At 36.7% G+C, this 12597-nt stretch overlaps 1 protein-coding gene across 1 annotated transcript in view; it reads right to left on the bottom strand.

Moving 5' to 3' along the window:
• The window catches only part of LOC125789970 (NEDD4 family-interacting protein 2-like), a 32267-nt gene that overhangs the window by 5891 nt on the left and 13779 nt on the right, over positions 1-12597 (bottom strand). Inside the window, exons 4-6 of the mRNA XM_049473087.1 lie at positions 4619-4706; positions 554-678; positions 244-310 (exon numbers count right to left, since the gene is read on the bottom strand). Coding sequence (XP_049329044.1) covers positions 244-310; positions 554-678; positions 4619-4706 — 280 coding nt within the window. The remainder of the gene's footprint in view (positions 1-243; positions 311-553; positions 679-4618; positions 4707-12597) is intronic.

Genomic DNA, 12597 nt, shown 5'->3' with positions numbered 1-12597 from the left:
GAAGTCAACTCAACCCAACTCAGACTCAAAGCCAAACCAATCCAAAATTAACCTATCCTTAACTAAATCAAACCAAGCCAATACAACTCAACTCATCTCAAACCCAAGCCAACTCTAACTTACTCTAACCCACGCCAGCCCTCCCAACGAAACCAGGTAACTACAGAACAAACTACAGTTATGAAAATGGCCTTAAAATAAACACTCAAACCACAGTAACGTTCTAGTGTTACACACACTTACCAAGAACAAGGAATATCCACCAGAGCCAGTACTGCCCATTAAAGTATCCAGTAAAGTACTCTGAGAACTGAAACAAACAAAACAGACAGAACATCAGTCTTTTACAATAACAACAACATGTTTAGATTAGCATTAATGTGCATCACTTAATTAATAAAATCATTAATCAGAATATAAAACCACAGGTTTGCTTTTGTTTACTATTATAGCTGTCACTTTCTACTATTAAATAGTATTTAGTTTACTTCATGTTAATACATTAATTGTTAGCTACATTAGATTACTATAAGCACCATTAGCATGTACTCACCCTCACGATGAGGATCCACTTGATGAGGGAGAGTCCGAAGCCGCAGATAGCGCCGTATCGCCCAGCGATGGTATTGGTCAAACAGAACGACAGACAGAACCCGATCCAGTTAAACAGGAAGGCCACTGAGGTCAAACAGAAAAAATATATTTCATTATATACTCAAGCCTTAAGCCTATTAGCACCGATGCTAAATGTTGGTGTACAAGCTTTTATCACTTGTTAACTACAACAGCCTTTTAGCTCCAGAGCTAATTAGTGGGATACGAGATTTAATAATACATTTTAAGCTCTATAATTTCAAAGCTAATAGGTGTTTTATTAGATTGATTACTTGTTAGCCACATAAGCTATATCACTGTTAGCTTCATTGACCTTAAGCTTTAGAGCTAGTCTGTGGGTATACATTTCCATTGCTTTTTAGATACAAGGCTAATTATTGGGATATAAGCTTCCATATCTTGTTAGCTTCACTTGCTAATTGATAAGGTATAGGTTTTCATCAATTGTAAGTTCGATCTTTTCTTAAGCTCCAAAGCTAATTGAGGAGGTATAGGTTTTCATCGATTATTAGCTAGATTAGCTTTAAAGCTCCAGAGGTATTGATTAGGTACAGTTTCCATAACTATAAATTAGCCTAGTTGCTCCAGAGCTAATCGTTTTCTGTTATTTGTTAGCTACATTTTCTTTATAGATTTAAAGCAGATGATAGGATACCAGATTCCACTGCTTGTCAAATATATGTCTCGCAGCTCTAGAGCTAATTAGTGAGGTATAGGTTTACATATCTTGTTAGCATCAGAGCTAATTGATAAAGTACAGGTTTCCATTACTTAATTGCTTAATTAGCTTCATAGCTCCAGGGCTAATTGATGAGGTATAGGTTTCCATCACTTGTTAGCTGAATTAGCCTTAAAGCTCCAGAGCTAAATAATGAAATATAGGTTTCCAACACTTGTTAGCTTCATTAGCCTTAAAGCTCCATAGCTAATTGAGGAGGTATAGGTTTCATCGATTATTAGCTAGATTAGCCTTAAAGCTTCAGTGCTAATTAATGAGAATTAATGGTTTCCAACACTTGTTAGCTATATTAGCTTAGTAGCTCCAGAGCTAATTGATGAGGTACAGTTTTTCATCAATTATTAGCTAGATAAGCTTTAAAGCTCCAAAGCAAATTAATGAAATAGGTTCCCCTCACTTTGTTAGCTAAATAAGCCTTAAAGCTCCTGGGGTAATTGATAAGGAATATGTTTCCATCACTTGTTAGCTAAATTAGCCATAAAACTCCAGAGTTAATTGATGAAGTATTAGTTTCCATCACTTGTTAGCTATGTTAGACTTAAAGCTCCAAAGCTAATTAATGAGGTATAGGTTTTAAAGAGTAACTGTTTATTTTACCTTGAGTGTATTGACAAATATCTTTCAATAATGATTACTTATCTTAGTATCTATAATTACATAATTATTGTGTGAAACCTTGTATTGTATATCCATTAACCAATACTCACATTATATTTGATCATTTTTACTCACAGTGTATTTTACACGCAATTATATAGAAGATTAACCAATAATCACAATATATTCTTTACATATATAGTAAAACATTGTTTGATCAGGCATGTGACTAACACAGACTCTATTATATGACAAATTAACCCACATTAACATATAACATATGAGATGTAGCTCAGGCTTGAAGTATTTTGTTTTACTGCATGACCCTAACTAACGGTCATCAATTCGACTGGTACGGGGCTAATTTGCTACAAAAAGGCTATTAGATCAAAGCAGCCTTTTGGTGAGTGAGTGCCTCCCTAAAAAACCTCTGCTTCAAAGCGGTGGGTGACGCACACACACAGATAGTGCCAGGATGGAAGAACACAGTCAAGGTCAAACACTAGTGGTCCTGTCAGACACGTGGAACTTCAGTATTAACACGTGCATGCTAACATGAGATGATTTTAACAACGCCTCATCAACAGGCTTTACGTCATTTTGGGTATAAAACATGGAGTCAGATCAGAGGGGGGTCAGAACTTATGCTGGGACGGCTGTTAGACGGTCTTTCATGTGTGGGTTCTCCTGAATATTCAGTACTTTGTAATAAATACCTGGTTTGCTTTCAACTTCACTCCACCTGTCTGACTCTCTCTATCAAACGAACACGCAGGGGAGTTGTACCCCGGACGAGAGGTGGGAGTAGCCCACTTTTCATTTTCTTTTCTACAACAATTTCCATCACTTGTTAGCTACATTAGCTTAGTAACTCCAGAGCTAATTGATGAGGTAACTTATAGGTTCACATTACTTATTAGCTACATTAGCCTTGTAGCTCCAGAGCTAATTGATGAGGTATAGGTTTACATTACTTATTAGCTACATTAGCCTTGTAGCTCCAGAGCTAATTGATGAGGTATAGGTTTACATTACTTATTAGCTACATTAGCCTTGTAGCTCCAGAGCTAATTGATGAGGTATAGGTTTACATTACTTATTAGCTACATTAGCCTTGTAGCTCCAGAGCTAATTGATGAGGTATAGGTTTACATTACGTATTAGCTACATTAGCCTTGTAGCTTGAGAGCTAATTGATGAGTTATAGGTTCACATTACTTATTAGCTACATTAGCCCTGTCAGCCCTTTCACTCTTTTAGCTACATTAGTGTTGGAGCTCAATAGATAATTGATGGGGTAAATGCTTCCATTACTTTTTAGCTGCATTAGCATCGCTAGCTCCAGCGCTTATTGGTGGGATGTGTAAGCTTTCATTACTTGTTAGCCACATCAGCTCTTTCACTCATTTAGCTACATGAGCTTTGTAGGTTTAGAGCTAACATATGGGATATAAGCGAATATTGATTATTAGCTACATTAGCCTTACAGCTCTAGAGCTAATTGGTGGGAAATTGCTTCCATTGCTTGTTAGATACATTAGCCTTAGAGCTAATGTAGGATACTAGCTCCACAGCTAGACATAAGCGTCTATTGATTATTAGCTACAATAGCTTCAAAGCTTAAGAACTAATTGGTGTAGAATATGATTTTATTACTTGTTAGCTACATTAGCAGTGGAGCTCTGTAACTATTTGGTTGGGCACAGTGTTATAGTACATTTTAGATACATTAGCCTGTAAATAGTTCTAAACCTCAAAGTTATATTATGATTTCCATTACTTGTTAGCAACATTATCTTTTTAGATTTAAAGCTAATGATGGGATATTAGATTTCATTGCTTGTTAAATACATTAGCCTCATAGCTATAGAGCTAACTAGTGAGGTATAGGTTTACATTACTTGTTAGCTCCAGAGCTAATTGGTGGGATATAAGCTTAAGTTACTTGTTAATTGTAAATAAAGTTTTTATTACACATTTCCTAAAACACTTTACAACAAACATAAAAAAAAAAAAATACATTCAGGATTTAAGGGCATAAGTATATTTGTCAGCATATCCATATCCTAATCATATGTGACAAGGTACAAAATCATAAAATAATAAGTGAATATAAAAGTAAATCAAAATAAGTCAAGAGAGGATTGGGCGGCCGAAGGGCTGTGCTATGCTTGTTTTACACCTGTAGTTTTATTTGCTGCCATAGATTTTGCCATGCCGTATTTCTAGTTATGCCTTGCCCCGACATTCCAGCTAACTTATTTTCATTAGAAGCAGTTTCTGTCATTAAATCCAACCATTTCTTTAACTCTGATATCTTAGTTGATTTCCAATGTTTTAAAAATATTCTTGATGCGGTAATTAAACCTGTAATCAAGATTTCCAATTCAACCTTACTTACGTCTCTTACCTAATCTCTATTGCCTAGTAAGCATAACTGTGGGCAGACTGGTAGGATTTAAGTTACTTGTAAGCTACATTAGCCCTGTAGCTCTACAGAACTAAGAGTTAATAATACAGTAATATGCAGGAACACTGTTCCACCACCAGAGGGAGCAGACTGACGTCATTTACCCACTAAAGCAGGTCAGATAGACACACACACACACACACACACACACACAGAGAGAGAGAGAGAGAGAGAGAGAGAGAGAGAGATAAACTCACTGAAGAAGGCCAGCATGAAGATACCATCGTTTCCCACTCTCAGCTGATCAGCATCGCTGAAGTCGTCCCGCGGAGGAAAATCCTCCTCCTGATTACAGAGAGAGAGAGAGAGAGAGAGAGAGAGAGAGAGAGAGAGAGAGAGAGAGAGAGAGAGAGAGAGAGACCAATTACTACTTATGAATACTATTATTACTTTTATAATTTTGATGTTACATCCTATATATCTTTCACTTCTATTAATTTAATGTTAATGTTCTTTTGTAACTATTTTTACTTACTTCCTTTATTGTTCACTCAATCTTTTAATCTTACTATTATTTTTTTCCCTCTAATATGTGTTTATTTATTTATTTATATTAAATATATAATTTTTTCTAATCTCTGCTTTTATTATTAATTGCTTTGACAATAGTGTATATGATTACATTCACGCCGATAAAGCATCACTGAACTGAACTGAACTGAAAGACAGAGAGAGAGACGGACAAAGAGAGAGATAGAGACACTGAGAGGAGAGAGAGCAAGAGAAAGACAGACAGAGAATAAGAAAGAGAGACAGAGAGAGAGAGAAGGGCGCAGACAGACAGAGAGAGAACAAGAGAGAGCGAGAGAGAGAGAAAAAGAGAGAGAGAAGAACATGGAATAAGGGAGAGAGAGAGAGAAAGAGAGAGAGAAGTGGGGAGAAGGAGAGAGAGACAGAGAAAGATGGAAAAAAGAGAGAGAGAGACAGACAGAAAGAGAAAATATTTGGGGTAAGTGTGTCACAAAAAGAGAGCAGAGATAAGAAGAGATAAGATGGAAGATCAAAGAGTCTTAACTCGTCCTTCTTCAGTTATATAAGGTGGAAATAAGTTGATTTAGCGACAGCTGAGCGCATCTTCACCAAGTGTGTATCCTATATACAAATATCCTATATCCTATATAAAACAAAAGTGCACCCAGACAGAAATGTTGGATTGAGCTTTGTTTGATTCTCTATAAAAATGCTTTTAGATGCTAGTTCTGGGTAGTATTCCTCTTGGTGAGAGATTGGTGTCTGCTTAGAATGCCTCAATGATGCTTATTGACAGATTCCTCCAGTTGACGGTCCAATAATGCATAATGCCTCTGAGAGAATCTGAGAGAAATAGGATGGATATTTTGACCACCAACTAGGCCTTCTGTGAGCCAGCCACCGTCACTTTTGTTTGCAGTGGTGTCTTGAATGAGAAACAGACTGCTACAGGCTGGAGATGCATCACCTTTAGCAACAAATCCAGGTTCTCGCTGGGTTCCAATATAGAGATGATCTGAGGAGCATCGCATACGACAGTCGGTCACCCCTAGTAGTGATAGGAGGTACATAAGGGAACATGGTAGGTTCCCTCATGGTAGGGCTTCCAACCAGAAGCATTTTTCAGCAGGATAATGCTCAACCACACTTAGCAGTGTGTAAGAGCTACAGGATCTACAGGCCCAGCTGTAGCAACATCTGTGGGTAAATGTGGTGCAGGATCCATATGGAACCTGTAGAACCTCTATATCCAACCATCTCAATCTCATTTTATATCCAGAGTAGGGGTGTGCCATATCCATATCCATATGGATCACTGACTTCTGTTACAAATCTGATAAAATTCTTGAATTTTTTAATATCTAAGTTCTAAGTTTAATATCTAAGGGGTGTGCAATATCATATCAAATGCAATAAATATACATATTCATTTTGTTGCAGTAGTGTATTCTTGGAAAAAAAAAAGTCTAATTCAGTGTTTTGTCATATCACCAAGAGTATCATTATCGCGAAAATACCATGAAATATCGTGATATATCGTATTTTATGGCCATATAGCCCACCCCTAATCCAGGGTATCTAGAGGCTCTAACATGGTTTAAACTAGAGCCTCCTTTCAAATTTCTAAAATATGTTTTTTCCATTCAGATAATGTACTGTATTCTACGCTCCACGCTGGATGTTAAATATCTTCACAGTAAGAACCGGCGTAACCTCTGGAGAAATCCCCGCAGTGCTGCTGCTGCTGCTGCGTGACCTTCACGGTTTCAGACTCTCACACAAACAAATCCATCCAGCAGCCCTCAGAAGAGGCATATGACGGGTCTTTTCCTCGCCCAGCGCCTACTGCGGTTTATACCCGTGAGGATGTGGTGCCTGTCTGACTTCAAAGCCTGGAACTTGTTCTAAAATCAGGGGTGAAATTTTCTGTTACTGATGTAAATCTCCTGAAAACGCTGAGGGTATAGCATCAGCAGAGTACAGAACAGACATAGTGCTTTGCTGTTACGTCTACAGTATTTAAAAGCCGTATTCTAGGAATACCCTAGCATCCACCTGGCATCCTATAACATACCTGACAATACCCGTGCAACCACCTAACACCACCGAACCACCATATGAAACACTACCTAATAGTATCTTAGAAATCAACTACTGTACCTTGCAACAATCTACCTACAGTAAAACACCAAAACAACTCGTTAGCAAACTATGAAAGATTTAGCTACAATCTGAAACACCATAGCAACTACACATGAACACTCTAGCAACCACCATATAGAACACCACCTATTAGACACCAATCCTAGAAACATCACAGCAAAACTTAATGTACTAACTAAACTCCATTTCTGGAACAACATCAATTTTTAAGTTATTTTAAGTATTTAAAGTGCAGTAAAATGTTCTCAATTTTATTTATTTTTCTATTATTTGATTTTTCAGAGAATAGTAAAAACAATACTGCTGACATTCCAGCACACCTGATCTTTATCTGCAGACCAAACCACGCCCCCTGAAAAAAATAACTCTACGTAACACCACTGAACAATAAACAAACAATTGCCCAGAAATGCCCAATCAGCCATCTGAAATACCACAGCAAACTAGAAACGACTTAGCGACACCTTAGCAACTTCCAAATACACCATAGTTCTAAAACCAAAAACAATCATTGGTTCAGGAATACCCTAGCAACCATTTGGAATACCACGTCTAGTTGTGTCCTGGAAACTGGCTAGCAATACCCTAGCATCTATCTGAAATACCAAAGCACCTAAACAGCCACACCCTAGAAACCAAATATAAGTATCATAGCAACCACCTGAAAACAGCCTAGCAAGATCTTAACAGCTAGCAAACAACTGGTAAGCAGTGTCTCAACTGCAATAAAAATGACAATAGCAGCCAACCATCTTAAAAAAAAAACTATGGCAACCACCCTTCTGTATCCCAGAAACCACCTAACAACCACCTAGCAACTGTAAAGCAACACCCTAGCAACAAGTCCAACACCCCATTGACCACCTGTTAGCATCCTAGTAATAAAGTAGCAACTGCCTTGGATTTACTGTAGTAAATAGATAGTTGCAACTGCAAAGCAAGACCTAAAACACCACAACGACCACCAGTTTGTCTCCTAGCAACAATCGAGCAACCACCATGTACATTATAGTTCAGGAACAGAAACCAAACTACGTAAAATACCTCAACAACTGCAGATGAACACCCTATCAACAGTCATATAAAACACTAGAGCTAATAATATCCTAGAAACCAACTAGCTTGCAACCAAATACCTAAAACACCAGCTCAACCACTTATCTGTCTCCTAGCAACAACCTTGCAGTCACCTAAAAAGTGTCTAGCAACACCCTAGCATCTATCATATACACCATAGTTATGGAACTAGGTTACAACTAAACAACTATCTGAATACCATAGCAACTGCACATTAACATCCTAGCAACCACCATATAGAACACCCCCTATTAGACACCCAACCTAGAAACAGCACAGCAAATCTAAATAGACTCTATTTCTGAAATCAAATTCAAGTTTAAAGTTATTTTAAGTAGTTAAAGGAAGTGGAAAGGAATGTTCCTTTTTTGATCTGGTTCTTCAGAGAACTGTGAAAATAGCACTGCTGATTTCTCAGCACTTCTGATCTGTATCTGCAGACCAAACCACGCCCCCTTAAAAACCTCCACTCATTCAGGAAACAGGAGATGACTGGTACTGTGTTATCAGTTAAACCAGACATCCTCTACAGACGTAACACTTATTCTAATTATTATGATCATATTTTCTATGCTCACCATTTAATCACCCGAGTCAGTATCAATATAACATGTATTTTGTGTGGCAGCATAGTTAAGAAGTTTATATTTTATAGAATCACTGTGTAACAATAAATTTTTAACATTTACTCTAAATTAACACATTTTTATTACACATATAGAGGAACAATGTTACCTTTCATTTTAAAGAGCACATACAGCTCTGGAAAAAAAAGAGACCACTTAAAAATGATGAGTTTCTTTATATTCCTCTGGAATATAATCAAGATGAAGATAGATGATCACAAGCCATCAAACCAAACTGAACTGCTTGAATTTTTGCACCAGTAGTAAAGCAGCATAAACTCTGAACTCTTAAAACGTTATGAATATCAACTTGTTTTCTTTGCATTATTTGAGGTCTGAAAGCTCTGCATCTTTTTTGTTATTTCAGCCATTTTTCATTTTCTGTAAATAAATGCTCTAAATGACAATATTTTTATTTGGAATTTGGGAGAAATGTTGTCTGTAGTTTATAGAATAAAACAACAATGTTCATTTTACTCAAACATAAACCTATAAATAGCAAAATCAGAGAAACTGATTCAGAAACTGAAGTGCTCTCTTTTTTTTTCAGGGCTTTATTATACCTGTTTTCACACAAGTTAAAATATTCTTTACACAAATCCTCACCAGCTCTATTCTTACCAGTTTTAGTCCCTTTAAGAATGAGCCAATAAAAGGGCTCTATTACTTTTATTCAAATAAGCTGTTGCTGGCCACACTACCTGTATATGCTGAGCGTTTATCATGTGTTTATTAGCTTGTGCTAAATGATGAACCACAAAGCTAGTTAAAAGCTAGTTTAAACTTTACTGTAATAGAAGCACAAAACTCACCACAGACAGTAGGTACAGATGCCTCCCTCAGACAAAGTCTGCTGGCTAATCCTGCTGTGTACTGTCTGAGGTTCTCAACCAGTAGACCGAAATGTAAAAAAAAAGTTTCTTCAACTGATGTACTGGGCGGGGCGTGGGTGGTTGACGGATGATGGGTGGAGCCAGAGTGGTTCTATGCAGATTTCCTTAGTGTGATGTCACAACAGAGGAGGAGCCAAACAGCTCTTAGAAGCATATATACCGGATACCAAACTCTTTCAACTGATTTACAGAAAATGGATGGATTTTTTTTTGTGTTTGGAGTGTTTATAGGGGCAGTCGAGACCCAAGTGGAAATAATAAAAGCAGGCAAAAAGTGAGTTTTGCATATGTCCTATCTAAAAGTACTTTTTATATATTTTATATAGTTTACTGATTACTTTACTAGGTAATTTAAAGAAAACTTTAACGAAATTCGCTACATTTTTACACACATTTTTAAAGCACGTTTTCTTACATTTTTAAATATCTTCTTTCCATCATTCCTTTAGCTATTTTAATGAATATATTAGGCTATAAACTCGTGTCTGAGATGACTGATGACTGTCTACCCAGTCATCTTGGGATAACCCCACCCATTTATAAAAGTTCATAACGTTCACTCTGTTTTATTTTTTAAATGGACTGAGGACTGCTAAATAAATAATATTAATTTCACATAATATTTCACAATCATATTGTCTCCATGCAGAGTTAAAGAGGTAAATCTGAATTTGCCGACAGTGTGTGTGTGCAGTGTGTTGGTATCAGAATGTGTTAAATTAATTTTAGAGCAGCTCTAAATAGTGCTGGGCGATATAACGATATCGATTTGTTTCGCGATAATTTTTCCCTCGATGACGATGATAAGCCTGTGCAATAGAATTCGATAAACATTCATTTCCATTTCCGTCTAAGTGGCGCGGCAAACAACGAAAACACAACGTGTAATCAATCCAGAAGACGCTGGAGCAAATTAATAAATAGTTAAGAAAATTGTAATAGTTATTCTCATGCATGCAACAAAAAACCCTAAAGAATAGTGGAGTATGGCCCGACACACGCAAACAACCATAGTGTTTGTACTTTGGGAATAAACGGCCGCACTGTTCAGCACGTTTTAAATAAATTTTAAGTAAATTTTAAGCACTAAATGTAATTAATTCAATTTATATTAGGACCTCGGGGCAGGTGCTGCAAAAATGTGTATGTGGGGCGCGGATTAAAGGAAGAGGTTTTTTTGCGGAGCGGTAACAGGACAAAAACACCTTAAGAATGATGTCTAAATGACTTTCCTCTAATCTAATATAATTTAACATGGTTTAAGGATATAAAATAATTTCTAAACAAACGAACTTTTTAATATTGAGCTTATGGCCCAAGTGCAAAAACACAAAATCATTTATCATTTAGATTATCTGCCTGAACGCGAGCCCGAACCCGAGCTTGAACGCCAGCCTGACTCAGGCGCTGCATGAACTCGGGCCGGTCGAGAACACCGCTTTCCTCTCAGATTAGGCGGAAGAAAATGGTCTTTTTTTAATGTAACAAATCACACTGTGATTTTTGTGATATTTCCCCAATTACAGCTCAGCTGCGCGTTTAAAGCTCAACGCATGAATTAATCGGTGCGCTGTGCGCCGCGCGTGCTCGCGGGGGATTTGACGCGTCTGTCAAGCAAGTTAATGGACCGTTTTGGGGGCAGAGATTAAGAAGTACAGCAGGTACATCTCAGATTTGTAGTTTAATGCTCTACTAAATTACTGGCTTTAAAACTGGCTCATGATATGGTCGGTTCTGGCTGGATTTTTTCCTGCCTACAGGCTGCATTTGACGGAAAGCAGCTCCTCAGTCAGACAACAGTGTCAGCATACAAATCGTGTGCGTTTCCTACAGGACAAACCATTTAAAAGTGCAGATAAACTCATTAAAAAATCACACAGTGTCTGTCTGGCTTAAAATACTTTTAATAAGGTACAGCTTTTAAATTAATAAATCAACATTCATTAAAAATCCGTGAGAAGTTCTGTATGCTAAATGACAAGCTAAGCTAATAAGCTAATAACATTTAATAATAACAGAAAAATAGATATGAATTTGGAAAATAACCAACTAAAGTGAGCTCAAAATACAATAATAAATATAATCTAACGAATTTCAAAATATAAATTAGAAATATTGAACTTCAATATTAAATTCAACTTCAACTACAAAAAACGCAAGGACCGATAGAACATAACGAACAGAAAAAAATAAATTTGAAATTGGAAAAAAAGTTCAAAATGCTAAAAGAAATAAAACCTAACGAATTTCAGAATATAAAATCTAAATATTGCACTGCAGCAGTACAAAAGCCTAAGTGCTTAAACAAACAAACCAAAAAACAGCCTATCACAAATCATTTTTTGAGCCCGACCCAGCTGAGGAAAAGGTGGGAAATCTTTTTTTTTCCGGCTGGGTCTTGGAAAACTTTGTGGTGAATTAAAGGGGCCGAGTTGCAATTTTTGTTTTACTTTAATCAGTTTTTAATCCGTCTTTTTAAAAACAAATATTCCAATATTGGCTGCCAATCAGTGCCCAATATTCTGAGCTCAAAAAACGCTATTCGGGCCAGCCCTACTAATCTAATATAATTTAACATGGTTTAAGAATATAAAATAATTTCTAAACAAACGAAATATTTAATATTGAGCTTATAGCCCAAGTTTTTTTTTCAGTCATGGAAAATTGGAAAAAATTGGAAAAAAGCCCGAGTTCATGCAGCGCCTGAGTCAGGCTGACGTTCAAGCTCGGGTTCTGGCTCGCGTTCATGATTAATTTGTTTTTTTTAAAAACTAATATTGGAATATTCGCTACCAATTACTGCCAAATATCCGGAGCTCAAAAAATGCTATTCGGGCCAGCCCTAATAATTATGGAGATACAGAAAAAAATATTGTGATAAAACTTCCATCACTCCCTTATTCTCTCACTAATAAAAACAAACCTTTAAGTGTGACACAAAGTGAT

The sequence above is a fragment of the Astyanax mexicanus genome, unplaced genomic scaffold (genome assembly GCF_023375975.1).
Source record: "Astyanax mexicanus isolate ESR-SI-001 unplaced genomic scaffold, AstMex3_surface scaffold_33, whole genome shotgun sequence".
In the NCBI taxonomy this organism is placed as follows: Eukaryota; Metazoa; Chordata; class Actinopteri; order Characiformes; family Acestrorhamphidae; genus Astyanax; species Astyanax mexicanus.
The sequence above is the reverse complement of the archived record's forward strand: the minus strand, read 5'-3'. Positions and strand labels throughout refer to the sequence as shown.